This window comes from Enhydra lutris, unplaced genomic scaffold (genome assembly GCF_002288905.1).
Source record: "Enhydra lutris kenyoni isolate GAN:26980312 unplaced genomic scaffold, ASM228890v2 scaffoldscaffold22, whole genome shotgun sequence".
NCBI classification, from domain to species: domain Eukaryota; kingdom Metazoa; phylum Chordata; class Mammalia; order Carnivora; family Mustelidae; genus Enhydra; species Enhydra lutris.
In genome coordinates, this window is record NW_019154106.1 from 29,764,217 (window position 1) to 29,781,061 (window position 16,845).

The 16,845-nt window shown below is 33.8% G+C and overlaps 1 protein-coding gene across 2 annotated transcripts in view; it reads right to left on the reverse strand.

Moving 5' to 3' along the window:
- The window catches only part of LOC111149765 (elongator acetyltransferase complex subunit 4), a 249,656-nt gene that overhangs the window by 167,785 nt on the left and 65,026 nt on the right, over positions 1-16,845 (reverse strand). The window contains exons 4-5 of one of the 2 annotated variants that reach the window (XM_022507026.1): positions 14,634-14,765; positions 6,916-7,055 (exon numbers count right to left, since the gene is read on the reverse strand). In XM_022507026.1, coding sequence (XP_022362734.1) covers positions 6,916-7,055; positions 14,634-14,765 — 272 coding nt within the window. Of the gene's footprint in view, positions 1-6,915; positions 7,061-14,633; positions 14,766-16,845 lie in introns of both variants that reach the window. The other variant, XM_022507025.1, reaches the window with a different exon arrangement.

Below are 16,845 nucleotides of genomic sequence, written 5' to 3' on the forward strand. Positions count from 1 at the left end.
TATAAAGAACTTCTAAAACTCAACAGCCAAAGCCCAAATAGTCCAATTAAGACATGGGCAGAAGACATGAACACACATCTCTAAAGAAGACATAGAGATGGCCAACAGACACATGAAGATGTTCAACATAACTCATAATCAGAGAAATACAAATCAAAACTATAATGAGATATCACCTTACTTACACCTCTCAGAATGGCTAAAATCAACAACAGAAGAAAAAGCAGGTGTTGGCGAGGATGTGGAGAAAGGAGAACCCTCTTACACTGTTGGTGGGAATGCAAACTGGTGCAGCCACTCTGGAACACAGTATGGAGGTTCTTCAATAACCACATTGAGATACCACCTTACACCAGTTAGAATGGCCAAAATTAACAAGACAGTAAACAACAAGTGTTGGAGAGGATGTGGAGAAAGGGGAACCCTCTTACACTGTTGGTGGGAATGCAAGCTGGTGCAGCCACTTTGGAAAACAGTGTGGAGATTCCTTAAGAAATTAAAAATAGAGCTACCCTATGACCCTGCAATTGCACTACTGGGTATTTACCCCAAAGATACTGATGTAGTGAAAAGAAGGGCCACCTGTACCCCAATGTTCATAGCAGCAATGGCCACAGTTGCCAAACTGTGGAAAGAACCAAGATGCCCTTCACTGGAAGAATGGATAAAGAACATATGGTCCATATATACAATGGAGTATTATGCCTCCATCAGAAAGGATGAATACCCAACTTTTATACCAACATGGATGGGACTGGAAGAGATTATGTTGAGTGAAATAAGCCAAGCAGAGAGAGTCAAGTATCATATGGTTTCACTTACTTGTGGAGCATAAGGAATAACATGGAGGACTTGGGAGAAGCAGAGAAGGGAGTTGGGGGAAATCAGAGGGGGAGACAAACTATGAGAGACTGTGGACTCTGAGAAACAAACTGAGGGTTTTGGAGGGTAGGGAGGTGAGGGGTTGGGTGAGCCTGGTGGTGGGTATTATGGAAGGCATGTATTGCATGGAGCACTGGGTGTGGTGCATAAACAATGAATTTTGGAACTCTGAAAAGAAATAAAATAAAATAAAATGAAAAAAATATTAAAATGTCAAAAAAAAAGTTAAAAATAGGACTACCCTATGATCCAGCAATTGTACTACTAAGTATATACCCAAAAAATATATAAATAGTAATCAAAGGGATACATGCACCCTGATTTTATAACAGCATTAACTACAATAGCCAAATTATGGAAACAGCCCAAGTTTCTATCAGCTGAAGAATGGATAAAGAAGATATGGTGTGTGTGTGTGTGTGTGTGTGTGTGTGTGTGTGTGTGTGTGTGTTATATTAACTACGGAGAACAAATGATGGTTACCAGAAGGGAGGTGGGTGGGGGGATGGGTTAAAATGTCATAGGGATGAAGGAGTATACTTGCTGTGATGAGCACTGGGTGTTGTACGGAAGTGTTCAATACTGTATTGTACACCTGAAACTAATATTACACTGTATATTAACTGAAATTTAAATAAAAATTAAAAAAATAAAAATTTCAGGAGTTGCTGATAGGTTGGATGTAGGAAGTGAAAGAGAGGAGTCAAAGGCCTAAGATTACTTTATTGAAGGAAGAATAAAATTTGGAAGGATTAATTATAATGTTGCATTAATAACAGAGAGTAAACCTAGGGGACAATAACTGGGACTAGGAATGCAGGATTTAGGCAGGAAGTAATGAAACAAATGCATACCAATGAAGACAGGATGCCAGGATGAGCAACTAATTTTTGCATACCCAAAGGCCCCCTTGGAGGACAGAAAAAGAAGAAAGGCAAACATGTAAGCAAGTAATTTCTTTTTCATTGGTTAAAATGAGGTTTAGGATTAATAGTTTTCTCTCAACATTTTTAGATTTTTTAAAAATATTTTTAAAAATTTATTTATTTGAAAGAGAGAATGAGAGAATGAGAGAGAAACAGAGAGAGAGACCACGAGAAGGGGAGGGTCAGAAGGAGAAGCAGACTCCCTGCTGAGCAGAGAGAGTGATGCAGGACTCGATCCTGGGACTCCAGGATCATGACCTGAGCCGAAGGCAGTTGCTCAACCAACTGAGCCACCCAGGCATCCTAGATATATTTTTACTTTAATCATATCACTAGCATGCCAATTAGCAAACTCCTTTCCAACATTTACATCTTGCTTTGCACTCAGCTCGAAGATTTGTATTAATATGTTATTCATTTTGAATCCTCTTAATAATTCATAATAAGGATTTAGCATACTCCTGCTCTGAACCTTTAGTCCTACCTAGAAGTTCTCTTGCAAAATTTGTTTGTCATGAGTTTCTAATTGTGCCTTCTAAATATATGATGGCTCTCTGTTTCTCAGTGTAAGAGATCTGTATTTTCAAATTAAAAAATATATATACATAGATTTAATACATCTCTACTAATTCCTTTTAATAGCCTGGTACCATATAATACTGTGTTTTAACCTTTTACTTTGAAATAATTTTAGACTTACAAAAAGGCTCAAAAATAGTACAGAGCACTCTATATACCCTTCACCCAGCTTCCCCTAATGTTAACATCTTACACATAATCATTGCACAATTATCAAAATCAGAATATACTACTGTTTCAAGTTTAAAATAATGTATCCTAGTTGGTGGTGCCATTGCTATACTTGTCTTTCTCATCTCATTAGATCTCTACTTCTCCACTCCAGAAAAGGTAAAACTAAATTCTCAAAGGGATCCACTCATAACAGGTAGCCCCAGGCAATAGGAATTCATTCTTTAGCCTTGTGCTTTTTTAGATGGATTCTTCTTTCTTAATAGCACTGGGCTCTGCGATGCTAAATGTCAATGTTTTAGCCTGGTGAGATAAAATATACTCTTACATGGCTATGTTTCAGTTATTAGTTTTTTCCCACTATATCTTTGAGCTACAAACAAGGCTACAGTTAATATGAGTTATTACTAAACTTTGTGCATTGAATCATTAGTTCATCAACTATCAACACCTGTGTCCTAGATTCATGAATAAAGAGATGAAGATGGCATAAACCCCTTTCCTCAAGGATTTCCACTGTTTGAGAGGGAAGATAAAAATGGAAACAGGACAAATAATTACAGCGCAATACGCTAAATGTTCTGGCAGAGTGTGAACAAAACCAAGTAGGAAAGTATGGAGGATCATAACTATAATTTGTCTAGGAAAATATTACAGAAGGCTCATACAGATGTTCCATTTAAGTGGTAAATAGACTTGGCAAAATAAGGAAAAGTAAAGACTTCTAAAATCTTAAGTAAAATTCTTATCTCCTTTCTTTTGATTTTCTCCTAGAAAGTCTCCTAAAAAGGTAACTAGTTCTTTCAGAATTCAGTTCATTGAATGTAATTAATACAAAATTTTTAGTTAATATAAGAAACTACTAGCCATTTTTAGGATATCTATGTAAAAATAAAATCTCAAATTTCAAAGAAACATATCAAAACAAAATCATTCTATTTACTACCATCTGTATATAAACTCAACATTGAAGATCTGTTCTATTAAAAAAAAGTAACCTTTTATAATATAGTGGGTTTATCAATTGGCTTGGGCTCCTGTAACAAAATGGCCACAGACTGAGTGGCTTAAACAACAAGAATTAATTCTATTCAATTTCAGGAGACTAGAAATCTAAGATCAAGGTGCTAGGAGGTTTGGTATCTGGTGAGAACTCTCCTGTTGGGTTATAGAGGGCCACTTTGTTGCTATGTGGCTCACATGGCCTTTCATGTACCTGTGCTCAAGGAAAGAGAAGGAGCTGGATATTTCTCCCTCTTTCTAAGAACACCACCAATCCTATCTGACCAAGGTCCTAATGTCATGACTTCATCCAACTCTAATTCTCTCCCAAAGGCCTCATTTCCAAACACCATCACATTGGGCTTCAACCTATAAATTTGGGCAGGGGGAAGCATTGGGCAGAACCATACATATTCAGTTTGAAACAGCAGGTTAAGCAGTGTGTTGGTAGATTTGTTAATAAATAAGAAAGCTGAGATACTATCAGTACCCTGAAGATCAGCATTATTTTCCTAAGGACAACAGAACTGTCCTTGCATACCTGTTAGCAAAGCTTAATTCAAAACAACACCAAAGTAAAAAAATCTTGGATTGCAGAATTATACTCAAAATGATTTTTCCTATCACTGTTCTGTAATTCAGATTATCTGATTTATGACAATGAAATATTGAAACAAAACCGTCTTGTAATATTAGAGTGATACTTCTCAGGTTTTTATAGCCAGACTTTGATTTGAAAGTTTAAATTGTATATACAGACATTCCTATAGGCATACCTGCTAACAATTTTAAATTAGTTAATGCAAATTTTAAATGACCTTCAGTTTTTCTCACCATAAAAGAAACAGTGTTTCAACAGTGCCTTTAGAATATATGAAATTATATACTATATGATAGTGAGACACGGCTATATCCTCTAGTCTTAATTACAGGAAAAGTATAGACAACTGTAAAGTTTAGCTTTATTGTTTTATAAATGAACTAGTAAAGTTCATTTTAGTGAAATGAGCACATGCTTTTCATAAATTAAATCTCACATGGTAAGTACTCATTTTCAAAATTAATTTAATTACATGTTTAAAGTTTAATTACATTTAATTAAGCATTTACGTTTTATATGAAATAAATGAATTATCAGTTAACTGCCATGAAATGAAATATTGCCTTGATAATTAAAATCTATAAATTTTCCTATTCTGTGTAAAACTGCTAGTTCTCAAAACACACTCTGAAAAAAGAAACATATTTTAAAAACTATAGGACTATATTTTCATGGCTGATCTAGGTGTAGTTTTTCCTGGCCCCTGGCTTCATGTGCTACACATTTACTACAGCAGCAAATAGAGGCAGCCTGGCCCAGAATAAAAAGCAGAGGTTTTGAAGACTTGGGTTTAGGTCAGAGACTGTCACTAACAGCCTGAGAAAGTGGGAAAGGTATTTAGTATCAGTCTCTGTCATCAAGCTCCTAAAAAAATGGAGGGCTGTGGAAGGATTAGATAAGATATCCCATCGTCAAATGCCTGGAACAGTGTCTGACATGGAATAGCTATTCAACAAATGTTCATTCCCTCTTTCTTTTAGTTAATGACTGAATGAACAAAAACCTTGTATTTTGGGGCTTAAAATTTTTTTCTTAAAACATTTTATTAATTACAAAAGTAACACCACATTTTTTTGTTTACTTACATTATACTTAATGAACATTTTACATTCTTGTATTTCCTTAAGTACTCCATGAATGGAGGCAATGTAGTATTATAGCTAACACAGAATTTTGAGTTAGAAAGAACTGACTTTGAATTTGGGTTCCACCATTTACTGCTTGAGAAATCAAGAAGTTGTTTTCCAAGCCATAAAAGTATATGTACGTGTTTGGTTTAGGGAATGGGAAGAATTAATAGTATTGATATATCGATTAAAGTATAATCAATATAATCATTCAAACTTAACAAAATATTAGTGATGTAAATAGGACAAAAGGTATCCCTCTACCCTAATTTTTCACACAAGGATATTCATTTTCACTGAATTTAAGGCATTTCCTAAGGTTAACAGTAGGATGGACAGTCAGAACTCAGATTTCTTTTTTTATTTCTTTATTAGCGCTCTTTCCTTCATAAGATAGGAAGGTAAAGGCAAAGGATAGCAATGTCTCTTGAAGCAGTAAAGCAAAAAGAGAGGGATCTGATTTGAGTTAATCCTGGTTCTGTCACTTAATAGTTGAGCCTCAAATAAATAACTTCTGTGAATTTCAGTATCTTCTTCTGGAAAATGGGAATAAACACTTTGTTAAGGTTCATACAAGGATTGCACTAGGTAACCAATGTAATAGGTAGTGGAGTGACCAACACAGGCAGGAGTCATTCATTAATGGTTGGTGGTAACACTAAGACAACATCAAAGCACCACTTTCTGTAAGTCTCAAGCCATAGAATGGAGAAACCATAATGAAGTGAATATTTTTTATTTTCTGAAAGAGATTTAGTAACAATAAATAGGATAGTCTTCACTAAATTCTCAAGTAATTTTCCTGGAAAGAGACTCTATGGATTTTTAAGTCATTTCAGTTCACAATTTCCTGTCTATTAAATCTCCATGGAATAACTCATCTCACTTTGAAAATAATGGTTTTACAAGATGAAAGAAAAGAGAGGTTACAACCTACTCCACGGATTACTTTCCTTGACTCAACAGCAGCCGGAATTGAAATTACATATTCTTAACACTATAAATTATTCAATGTCAAGTACTGTAATTTTCAGAGTTTTGCCTTAATAAAATTAGTTGCACTATAAACATGCTGTGTTCGTTTAATATTTAAAACACTTCATTGTTAAACTCAAAAGACCCCTGAATTCTTTTAAGGTAACCTAAAAAAAATACACATTGTTATATTTACAGAATAATTTTACTAGAAGTAGAAAGCCTTAAGAAATAAAATATTGGAAGACAAACACTTTCTGTTTACTTTTTGATAGAACACGTACTGAAAAACAGCAGTACTTCATACCATTTTCACTGCTATTATTATCAATCAGTTGTATTTAGATATCTATCTGCATTTAGGGCTAAAAGACCTTGATATAAAAACTATTCCACATTTTCTTGAATATAAGAACAACAGGTATTATTCCTTTTCAAACTGTAAATTAAGAATAACGGCAATTCCAATAGGACCAGAAAAAGAAAACCACATATAAAGAAATAGTATGAAACATATGCACGATTACAGTTACATGTTATATAGAAAACATTTATTATTAGGATATGTACCTTTGGTTATGCATTATTTTAAAGAATGCGGTAAAAATGAATTCTGTTAACCTGTGAAATTAGAATGGAGTCATTAACTTACCATGGTTCTATAGTAAGAGTTGAAGATAATTTTTCTGGAAAGAAAAATCCATGCCATTTTGATGCCTCAATTAGTTCTTGTGGCATCCTTTTTGATGCATCATAATAGTGACCAAATCTTGAAGAAGATACTGGTCCAGACTGTTAAGAAAAGCCATATTGATTGTTAAAAAAATTAATTTTTTTAAAAACTACAATGTATTTGAACTGCATTCAGCAAAATACTGATATCTCTGCACATTTTAATGCTGATAGGAAGAGCTGATATACGCAGACTTAATAAATTTCAAAGAAGCATACAACTTTTATTATTTTAAATGATGACTTAGAAATCAACCTTTTCCTCTCCCATGTTTCTCTGCTGCTGGTGGTCCCCTAAATTTGATAAGAATTCAAATACCTCTTTGTTTTTCTTACTGTAAATCTTCCCAAGTTAAAGAAAAATTTAATATACATGTATTAATTGTTTTTTAAAGGTTACAGGTTTCAATGACAAATTAAATATGGAATTGCTAAGAACTAATGAAAACTTAAGTCAATGAAATCATTGGTGAGAGGCCCAAAAGAAACTAGCTATTTAAATATATTAAACTGAGCATCATTTAAAAATTAAATTCTCACAAGACAGTGTGTATATATATTCAAAATTTCTTACAAATTTAAAATTAAACTAATAGTATAAAATATATTGGAGTACTCCCATTGGGAACAAGGCATGTGCTAAAGAGGGAGAAGGCATACAAATAATATTAGATAAACCAGAAACCTGACATAATCATTAGTTCATAGATACTTCGTCTTTTGTTCTATTACCTATTTCTCCAACAAATCATCTTTCTCATTAGAAACTCTAGTAGCTATTGATGTTGAATTTATTTACACAGGATAGTAAAGGCCTAGTAACAGAACATTCTCATGATATTGCTTTGAATGGACTCTGTGCTGATTCAACACATTAGAAATATATATACCTCTGTCCAAAGTTGAACTACTAACAGATTGGCAATAATTTCTAATAGTTCCTAATCTAAATTTACATAATTTTCACTGTCCTGAATACTACAAATTTCAGAACATTCAACAAAACAGATAATCTGCAGATAATTTGCAGAACCTGAAGAACTATATGGAGTGAGTTCTTAATTTATTTTACTAAGTAACTGCCAACTTTGTAATTTAGATAAAGACATTTCCTTGACACTAGATCTTTGAATTTTAAGATTTAAAAGATTAATATTCTTAAATTGGATGCCTACCAACATCAAATTATACAGTAACAAAGAATAAAAAAATTAAGTCAATAGAAACATTACTCTCAGATTTAGAGTCTGTGGGTTTGGCATTTATTTTCTAGGTAAAATGACTAATCACCCCTCCATAAGATACTGTTTGTTGTCATTAACGAAAGAGACCAATCAGCTCAACCTAGTATTTTCAATACAATATATATACAAGTATGGTTCCTAAAACATGATTTATCTATTTACCATGGCAGTATTAACAAATTATGAAACATTAAAGTACGTTTCTAAAAAATGGGGTAAAGTTTTTAAATGTAAAGTTATTAGTATAAAGCAATTTAAACAAGGTCTGTTCTTTGGCCTATAATCTATTCTTTATCCGGATTATAGTTCAGAATGTTTTTACTGCAATCTCTGCTAGAGCTCATCTTTTTATTGTGTAAGTCCAAGCCCCCTTAATGTTTTAGAAAGGCCTTGACTAACTGAACTTTGATCTGATGTCTTCATTGAGAAAAACACCAGGTTGCCCATTTCAGATGCAAATCCTCCTAAGGCCCAATAGAATTTAGTAAAGACAAGCAAAAAAGAAGAAACAAGAAGTTTCCAGGATCCTCTTTGAGAATCCTGGGGCACACTGGTGTCCTTAATCCACGCTGCTCCATGGATTAAGGTAGGTGATAACCTTTCCTGATTCAAAAGAATAAGCAGAGTGCCTACAAACTGGGTGGAGACTAGGATTTGGTAATAATAAAACACCATGCAATAAAAGCTTGGTCTATGTCAGAAGCCTCTGAAAAGGCCTCAATGTACCACATTCCCAGGCCTAGTAGGGAAGCTTGCAAAAGCCTACCTGAATCAAATAAGCATGAATAATCTATTTTAGCAGACTGGCCATGGGGAGAGAGAAAGAAAGAGACTTTTCGCTTCTTTTAAGTTTGAGTTAATAAATTTATTAGTGCACTGAAGGTTCTTGAAGTCTTGGGCACTCAGAGAAATATGCTAAATTGCCAAGAAGCAAAGTATGCTTTTTAAGTTGCCGTCTCTATTACTGTTTCTAATTATAATATTAATGTGATAGAAATCTCAGATTTGGGATGAATCAAGGCAGAAAATTGATTTCATGCTGTGACAGTTTACATATAAAACACAAATAATTCATTAAAATATAAGAATAAAATTTGGAAGATTTTCTTGTTACAATTAAGCTATTATTTTTTTTTAGAAATTAGGATTAAATATGGCAACTAAAATATTCACAAGGTAGACATCACAAATTTTATTAATGATGAAAAGCTTTAATCCTTCAATAAAAATGAAACTGGAAAAATAAATATACCCTTACAGGAAAAAAAATTTTGTACCCAAACACAAAGCATTAAAATATAATCAGATTTTTAAAAATACTGTGAAATCTTTTGAGGCTTATAAAACAAAGACTTCAAATATTTCCTCTGAAAAATGATAACTAATGCTTTAAGTCTGATAATACTCTAAGAAAAAATATCAACTCCACAAAAAAAGATGCATTAAATAAATCAACATGTCATCAATAACGAGTCAGTTTTACTCAATTTAATAAGAACATGTTGCTTTAGTTTTATATTATGAAAACTTCTATTTCACAGTTATAGACTAACCTTTACTTTTGTCAACTGTGGAACAGAGAATAATGGAATGGTTCAGTAAAAATGTATTATGATACAGAAAAATTAACTCTGATGGGGGACCAGAAGGAACACAGAAAAATAAAATAATACCATCCCTCACCTCCAGTATGTTAGAAGGAAACAAAACTTTCAGACAAAAGCTGCACACCAAATAAACAGTCTAAATAAGACATTTTCTTATTACTGTTATCATTTCTTGTTTCTCAGTATGGCATAACAGAAAGCAAGAACCCAAATGGTTAACTAACCACTTTGAGCCTCAGTTCAACCACCCATAACAACTATTTTGTTAGGCTGTTGTGAGAACCTAACGCAACACTGCCAATGAATATTTTGTAATTGTAAAGCACTACCTAAATGATATTAATTATTGTATCATGATTCACTAGAGAATCAGAAGATCTATCACTATCCTTTGTAAATACATTACCTCATTTGAAAAATGGTATTTGTTGTCACCTGCAATATGCACACATCAATCAGAAGGGTTATTATGGCTGAACCACTAAGAAAGCCAAAATGTAATGAGGATTTAATATAATAAAGACTTAATACATACCCTAAGTGCTGGAACCATCGTAGGCTTTGGTAATAGAACTATATAATATTGAAGCTATTAGGTCTCAGCATATGTTGTAAGCTACCAATTCGTGGGGTGAAAGGGAATAGGATTTGATGATTGGATAGGGGAAAAAAAAAGCAGACCTACCTAAGAGAGAGAATCAAAATCACAGGTCAAGGGAAGGGGGCCTTCTTAAAACTACACACCCCTCCAACTGGAAACAGCAATGCTCTATCCTTTACTGAGCTACAATTACTGACTTAGGTGTGCATATTCTTACCCTTTTTTGTATTCCCCAAGTGGGGAACTGGTGGCAACTTATAGTAAAACTTATAGTAAAAGCTATCTCTGATAAATGACATAGCTAGCTTCAGACTACTTGTTTAATCTTTAGTCCTAAGAGTTTTAACAATATTTTGTCCCAGGTAGGACACAGAAAACCCAGGGTTTTTTTGATGTTTTTAAACTAGTAATGGCAAAGTAAAATCTGGATTTATAAAGTACATGATAGCTGAAGGCTATCAGTCTTGGCAAATCCTCATGTATAAAATTTTTGTGACAGGAAAATATACATGCTGGTGACATTTCGAGGAAAGCAAAGAAGTCATAAGATTCTATTTTTGTCAACTGGAAAGAACGCACTTATAAATACTAATAAATTTAAAAATCTAACCATGGACAGTACATTCAAAATAAGCTATTATTTTATTTGTATTAATGTAACTTAACTCAGTTTTGCTACTATATAATCCATTCATTCACACTGAAAAAAATAAAATTTAAAAAAATTATTCATTCATTCACATATTCAATAACTATTGAGCACCCACTATTTGCCAGTAAAGCAAGAGATTTGAAGTCACTCTCTTTCATTGAGCTCACAGCCGAGTAGGAGAAGATAGATGATATTATCTGATAGATGACCATAAGTGCCCTGAAGAAAAATAAGACAGTGAGATGACAGAGAGAGAGAGTGGTTTTACTTTTTTATAGAGAGTGAGAAAAGAATACATTCCTGATTAAATGATATTTTAGTGGAGAACTCAAGAAAATGGGAGAGTAAGTCATCTCAGAAAGATCACTGTGAGAAGAACACAATTTTTAAAACACACTGTATACTTTGAAAACTGATCACGGGGTTTATGTGTTAATATGTGACCTCTGAGGAGTTTACTTCCATAGATGAAATCAAAACAACTGCAGGCACACCACACTCTAAAATGAAGAATGGAATAAGGACTACTGACTTATATATAAAGGGGGCAGGAATAGCACTCGTAATTATAATATATAAAGAAACAACACAAGAAACAAAGAACTTTTGCGCCAACTTTAAACAGATTTTTTAACAAGCAGTAAAAAACGAAAGACTTAAAGTTTCAGTTATTTGCATCTTCACTGGCAATTTCACCTGAAGAATGTTAGTGACCAATGAGAAAATTAAAACATAGCTGAGGTTAGCATAAAAATAAAGTAAATGTAAGATGTGAGTGATTTATATAGCCTACAACTGGTCTGGTATATTGTCTCTGAAAGAAAGCTAAATTTAACTTAGAACTTTTGTTCTTTATTGACTCTTTCAGAACAAACCAATAGAAAAATAAGAATATAGTCATTCTTTATAAAAGAGTTACCATTAAGCTCAGGAATTTAAATGAAATTATCAGCTCAAAGACATGAATGACGTTCTTTGCCATTATGGTTCTCAAGGGCTAGTCCTACATTCCTTGTCTGTTTTAATCTCTATCACTCTACTGACATTTCCCTAAACAGAATAATTCCATTTATCTGGCCTCTTATATCCAGTTCTCCTTCACATCCAAGCTATGCCTACAAAAACTGACTACAGAGCTCCCCTGTATTTTTTAATACGCATGTAATGGTATTCTACTGTACACAAATACTGTAATTTACTTAACCAAGTGCTTACTGATAGTCACTTAGTTTATTTCCAATCCTGTTATTAAAAATATGCTAAATAAATAGATCATATGTTTGTTTTACATATGAGTAAATAGATTCATAATGTAAATAAAAGGATCAAAGGGTAAATGTTTTTTGTAATTCTAAAGTATCTACCAAACGCCCTCCACAGAAATTGTACTATTTATATTTCCACCAGCAAAGTAAGAGAAAGTACTAGTTTTTCCACACCGTTGCTAATTTAGTGTCTCACCAAACATTTTAGGTTATTGACAACTTGTTAAGAGAAAACCGGCAGGTCAATGCAGATTTTTTTAAAATTTTTTTTAAGATTTTATTTATTTGTTTGACAAAGAGAGAGAGGGAGAGAGCACATGCAGGGGGAGCAGCAGAGAGAGAAGCTCCCTGCTCAGGGGCGGTCCCAATGTGGGGCTTGATCCCAGGACCCTGGGACCACGACCTGAGCCGAAGACAGAAGCTTAACCAACTGAGCCACCCAGGAGCCCCTGGTCAGTGCAGTGTTAATTTGCATTTCTCTTATTGTAACTGATATTGGGCATCTGCATTTGTATGTTTAAGGGACAGCTAAATTTCCTTCACATATATCCGCCCATTTTTCTAAAAAATTGGGTTGGGATATGGACATTGGAGAGGGTAAGTGCTATGGTAAGCGCTGTGAATTACAGACCTGTACCCCTGAAACAAATAATCTATTATATGTTAATAAAAAAAAATTAGGTTGGTAGGTTATTCCTTATTCATTTTAGAAGTTCTTTGTATATACGGAAAATTTATTCCTTATTCTATCAGTTGCAAATATCCTTCATCTGTAGTTTGTTCACAGTCATTTAAATCAAGCTTAAAAATCTTATTATTCAAATAGCTTTCCCATCTAAATTAGAACAATTTTATACCATATTTTACACTTAATACACAGGCAATACTCAATATTTGCTGGCTGTATAAACGTATAAATACATTTATCACACATCAAATATTTATTGAGTACTGGGCATTAACATAGATACTGGAGATATGAGAGAAAATAAAACAGGTTCTCTGCCTTCATAGAGAATTCTGTCTGATGGAGAAAAGAGTTATACCAACAATTACATATAAAATAATGTTAGAAGTACTTTAAAATACATGAAGTGCTATGGACACAAAAATAAGAAACTAGGAAATTATGTATGGAAAGCTGTCCAAGTAGTAATATTTGCATTTGGGGAAGGCTGAGTTGGTGAATAAGAAAGTAAAAAGCATTACCAGCAGAAATATAAGTAATTTATAAGGAATAACTCTCATAGGACAGATGGATATAGTATTTTATATTCACACAGGAGGAGACTAAAAGGTAGGCTTGGGTTAGGTTGTATAGATCTTATATACAATCTCAAGAAGTTTGTATTTCATATTGCAGGCTTATAATGACAAATAGGTTTCGTCTCACATACTAACTCTCACATATTAGCTGGTAGTGACCACCCAGAATACTGCAGAGAACTCTAAGGCATTGTCTAGGCTTGGCAGAAGGGTTTTATGAATGACAGTCTGCCATGCATTTAGAAGGAGGCAGTGGAAACAATATACCAAATTAGGCATTTACAGTTAAGGAGTGTTACAAACATATCTGTCCTTGGGGAAGGTATGAGTGATGTCAATGTAGAAGACAGAAGGGTAGGCTATGGGTATTGTGTCTTATTCAGATTAGAATTTCTCTCTTTTCTACCAATATGATGTCTGGTAGACATTAAAGTGTTCTGAAAGGTGAATAAGTAAATAATCAAATAAAGGAGCTAATAAATGAACAGGGCCTTCACCAAGAGCAGAGTTCATAATCTTTAATGAGCAGATTTACTGACATTCGTTTTCACAGAAATCTTCACTTTATTTTCTGTCTCTTAGTCTATCCCGGACAGATGAGGTTATCAGACAGCTGAGTTCGAAAATACAATGATAGAAAATGTATAGGAATAAAAATAGTAATTCCAAGGGACTACCAGTTATGCTGATTATTTATAGGTAACCAAACTGGACAGAAATAGCTTAATGAGCTCCTTACTCTGGGTTGCAATCCTAGAATAAAAGATTCTATATGGAAATTATGGAAGAAATGAAATCTACTTTGGTAAAAATATTTTTTTGCCATAATTTTATTTTTTAAGAAATGTCATCTTGATAAAATGCAAATAAAATATCTAGTTATTTAAATAAGAAAGTATACATTGTAGTACATTTAAAGAATGAAAGGTATACTACAAAAAATCCTATAAAATGAAAACAAATAGATTTGCAAATTTTAGAGATAGTTTGTATGTTGACTTGCCTCCATCTTGGGTAATAACTGGTAACGCCAAGCTATTTTCATCTTAATGTTAGAGTCTGGTGTTTTATGATTACATACATCTTCATCAAAATCTTTTTTACAATTATCATCAAGTAATGGTGCAGGAAGTTCCTAAGAAAACAGAATGACACATTATTGAACATCTGTGATTAAAAAATGCGAGTTTTCTTAAATCATAATATTAGCAATCCTAGAACTTTCCAAGACCTTGATGCCTGAAAACTGATCGAAGCATAGTCACAACAATATGGCTATTTTTAAAACAGAGGAAAATCGTATATATAATAGTGTGAATGAACTAGAATTTAAAGAAAGTATTCAAATTTTTATACTATCAAAAACCAAATGCTACTGCAACAAGAGGTATGATCTTTTATATGTATATGTGTATGTATGTGCACACACACACACACACACACACACACAGACACACACACACGCATAAAGCAAAGCCTGGAATTAGCATTTATGTATTACATGTAATTACTGTTATGTCTCCTGCTAGGTAAAAATAAGCATGTGTGCAATCTGTTTACTGGTTTGTAATACTAGAATTGAAAAAACTCATTCACCTAAATAATTGGTGAAGTTACAACAACAAGACATTTATTTTGCCCTTTTCAAATATTAGTTTTGTACCTGCAAGCCTATGTCTCTTCTTTTAACAATGAAAATGGAATTTAAAATCTCATTAAGTAAAGAGACACTGAAGTCCAATTTTATCTTTCCTTTTTTGGAAGCTGATCCAGAGAGTAGCTATAAAAAACACACAGGAGATGCATGCGTGTGCATGTGAGCGTGCGTTTGTGTGTGGGTGTGTGTAGAGGAATTACAGAAATAATGCAAAGAAAAAGTACCTAAGTTTCTTGGAGAAGGAAAGCACATATAATAGTAGCCTTTTTATATTAGCAAAAATCATAAAGATAATGTAGGGTGCTGCCTTAGTAAACATAATCTTGTGCTATGACATAAATTAGTCTAAACTGCAACTTTTACTTTGCAAAATCAAATTTATTTATGTTTAGAATCAAGTCAAATAATCAGCTGGAAAACACATTAACCATCATATATTTTAGTTATCTACTAAAAGACCTCCAAACAGAACAACAGTTCTGGGGACGTGGGTGGCTCAGTGGGTTAGAGCCCCTGTCTTAGGCTCAGGTCATGATCCCAGGGTCCTGGGATGGAGCCCAGAATCATTATCGGGCTCTCTGCTCAGCAGGGAGCCTGCTCCCCCACCCGGCCACCTCTCTGCCTACATGTGATCTCTGTCTGTCAAATAAATAAGTAAAATCTTAAAAAAAAAAAAGTTTAATTTATGCTGGTATTAGAAACTAGTTATATCATTTAAACTCTGATTCCATCATTCCCAGCAAAGCCTTACTACCTTACAAAATATAAATGTTTTCATATTTGTTTCATATTTGTGAGGCATATGGTACAATACAGTATAGTGGTTATGAGTATGAATTCTACAACCAGATTGTTTAGGTCTAAATCTTGACTTTACACACTGTGTAACAGCTGTGTCTATGGTTACCCTGACCACTTATTGGACCTCTCCAGGTCTCTACTCATTATCTGAAATATAGAGATAACAGCATTCATCTCATTGGGTTTTTGTTAGGAATAAATGAGTAAAAAATGTGAAATGCAAAGAACGGTGCTTGCTGCATGTTAAGCACTTAATAAACATCTGATTATAAGAATTTAGTCAAATAATTGCCTAAACCTACTACCCAGAGACACGTATTTTGAGTTGACAATAGTAGGCAATGTACTGATTGTTGCATCATTATATTGTACACCTAAAACTAATGTAACACTGCATAATAACTATACTTGAATTTTTTAAAAAAAGTAAATATCCAGTGCAGAATGCAGAAAACAGGAACCCAATAGTTTTCCTGAGTTGAAGAGATAAAGCCAGGAATTGAAGGAGGCCATGTGGCAAAGTACAGGGGGAAGAAAGAGCACAGAGAGAGCGAGCTCCAGAGATCTGTAGAGGCAACTTTTTTTTTTTTTTAAGATTTATTATTTGTCAGTGGGACGCCTGGGTGGCTCAGTTGGTTAAGCAGCTGCCTTCGGCTCAGGTCATGATCCCGGCGTCCTGGGATCGAGTCCCACATCGGGCTCCTTGCTCATCAGGGAGCCTGCTTCTCCCTCTGCCTCTGCCTGCCATTCTGTCTGC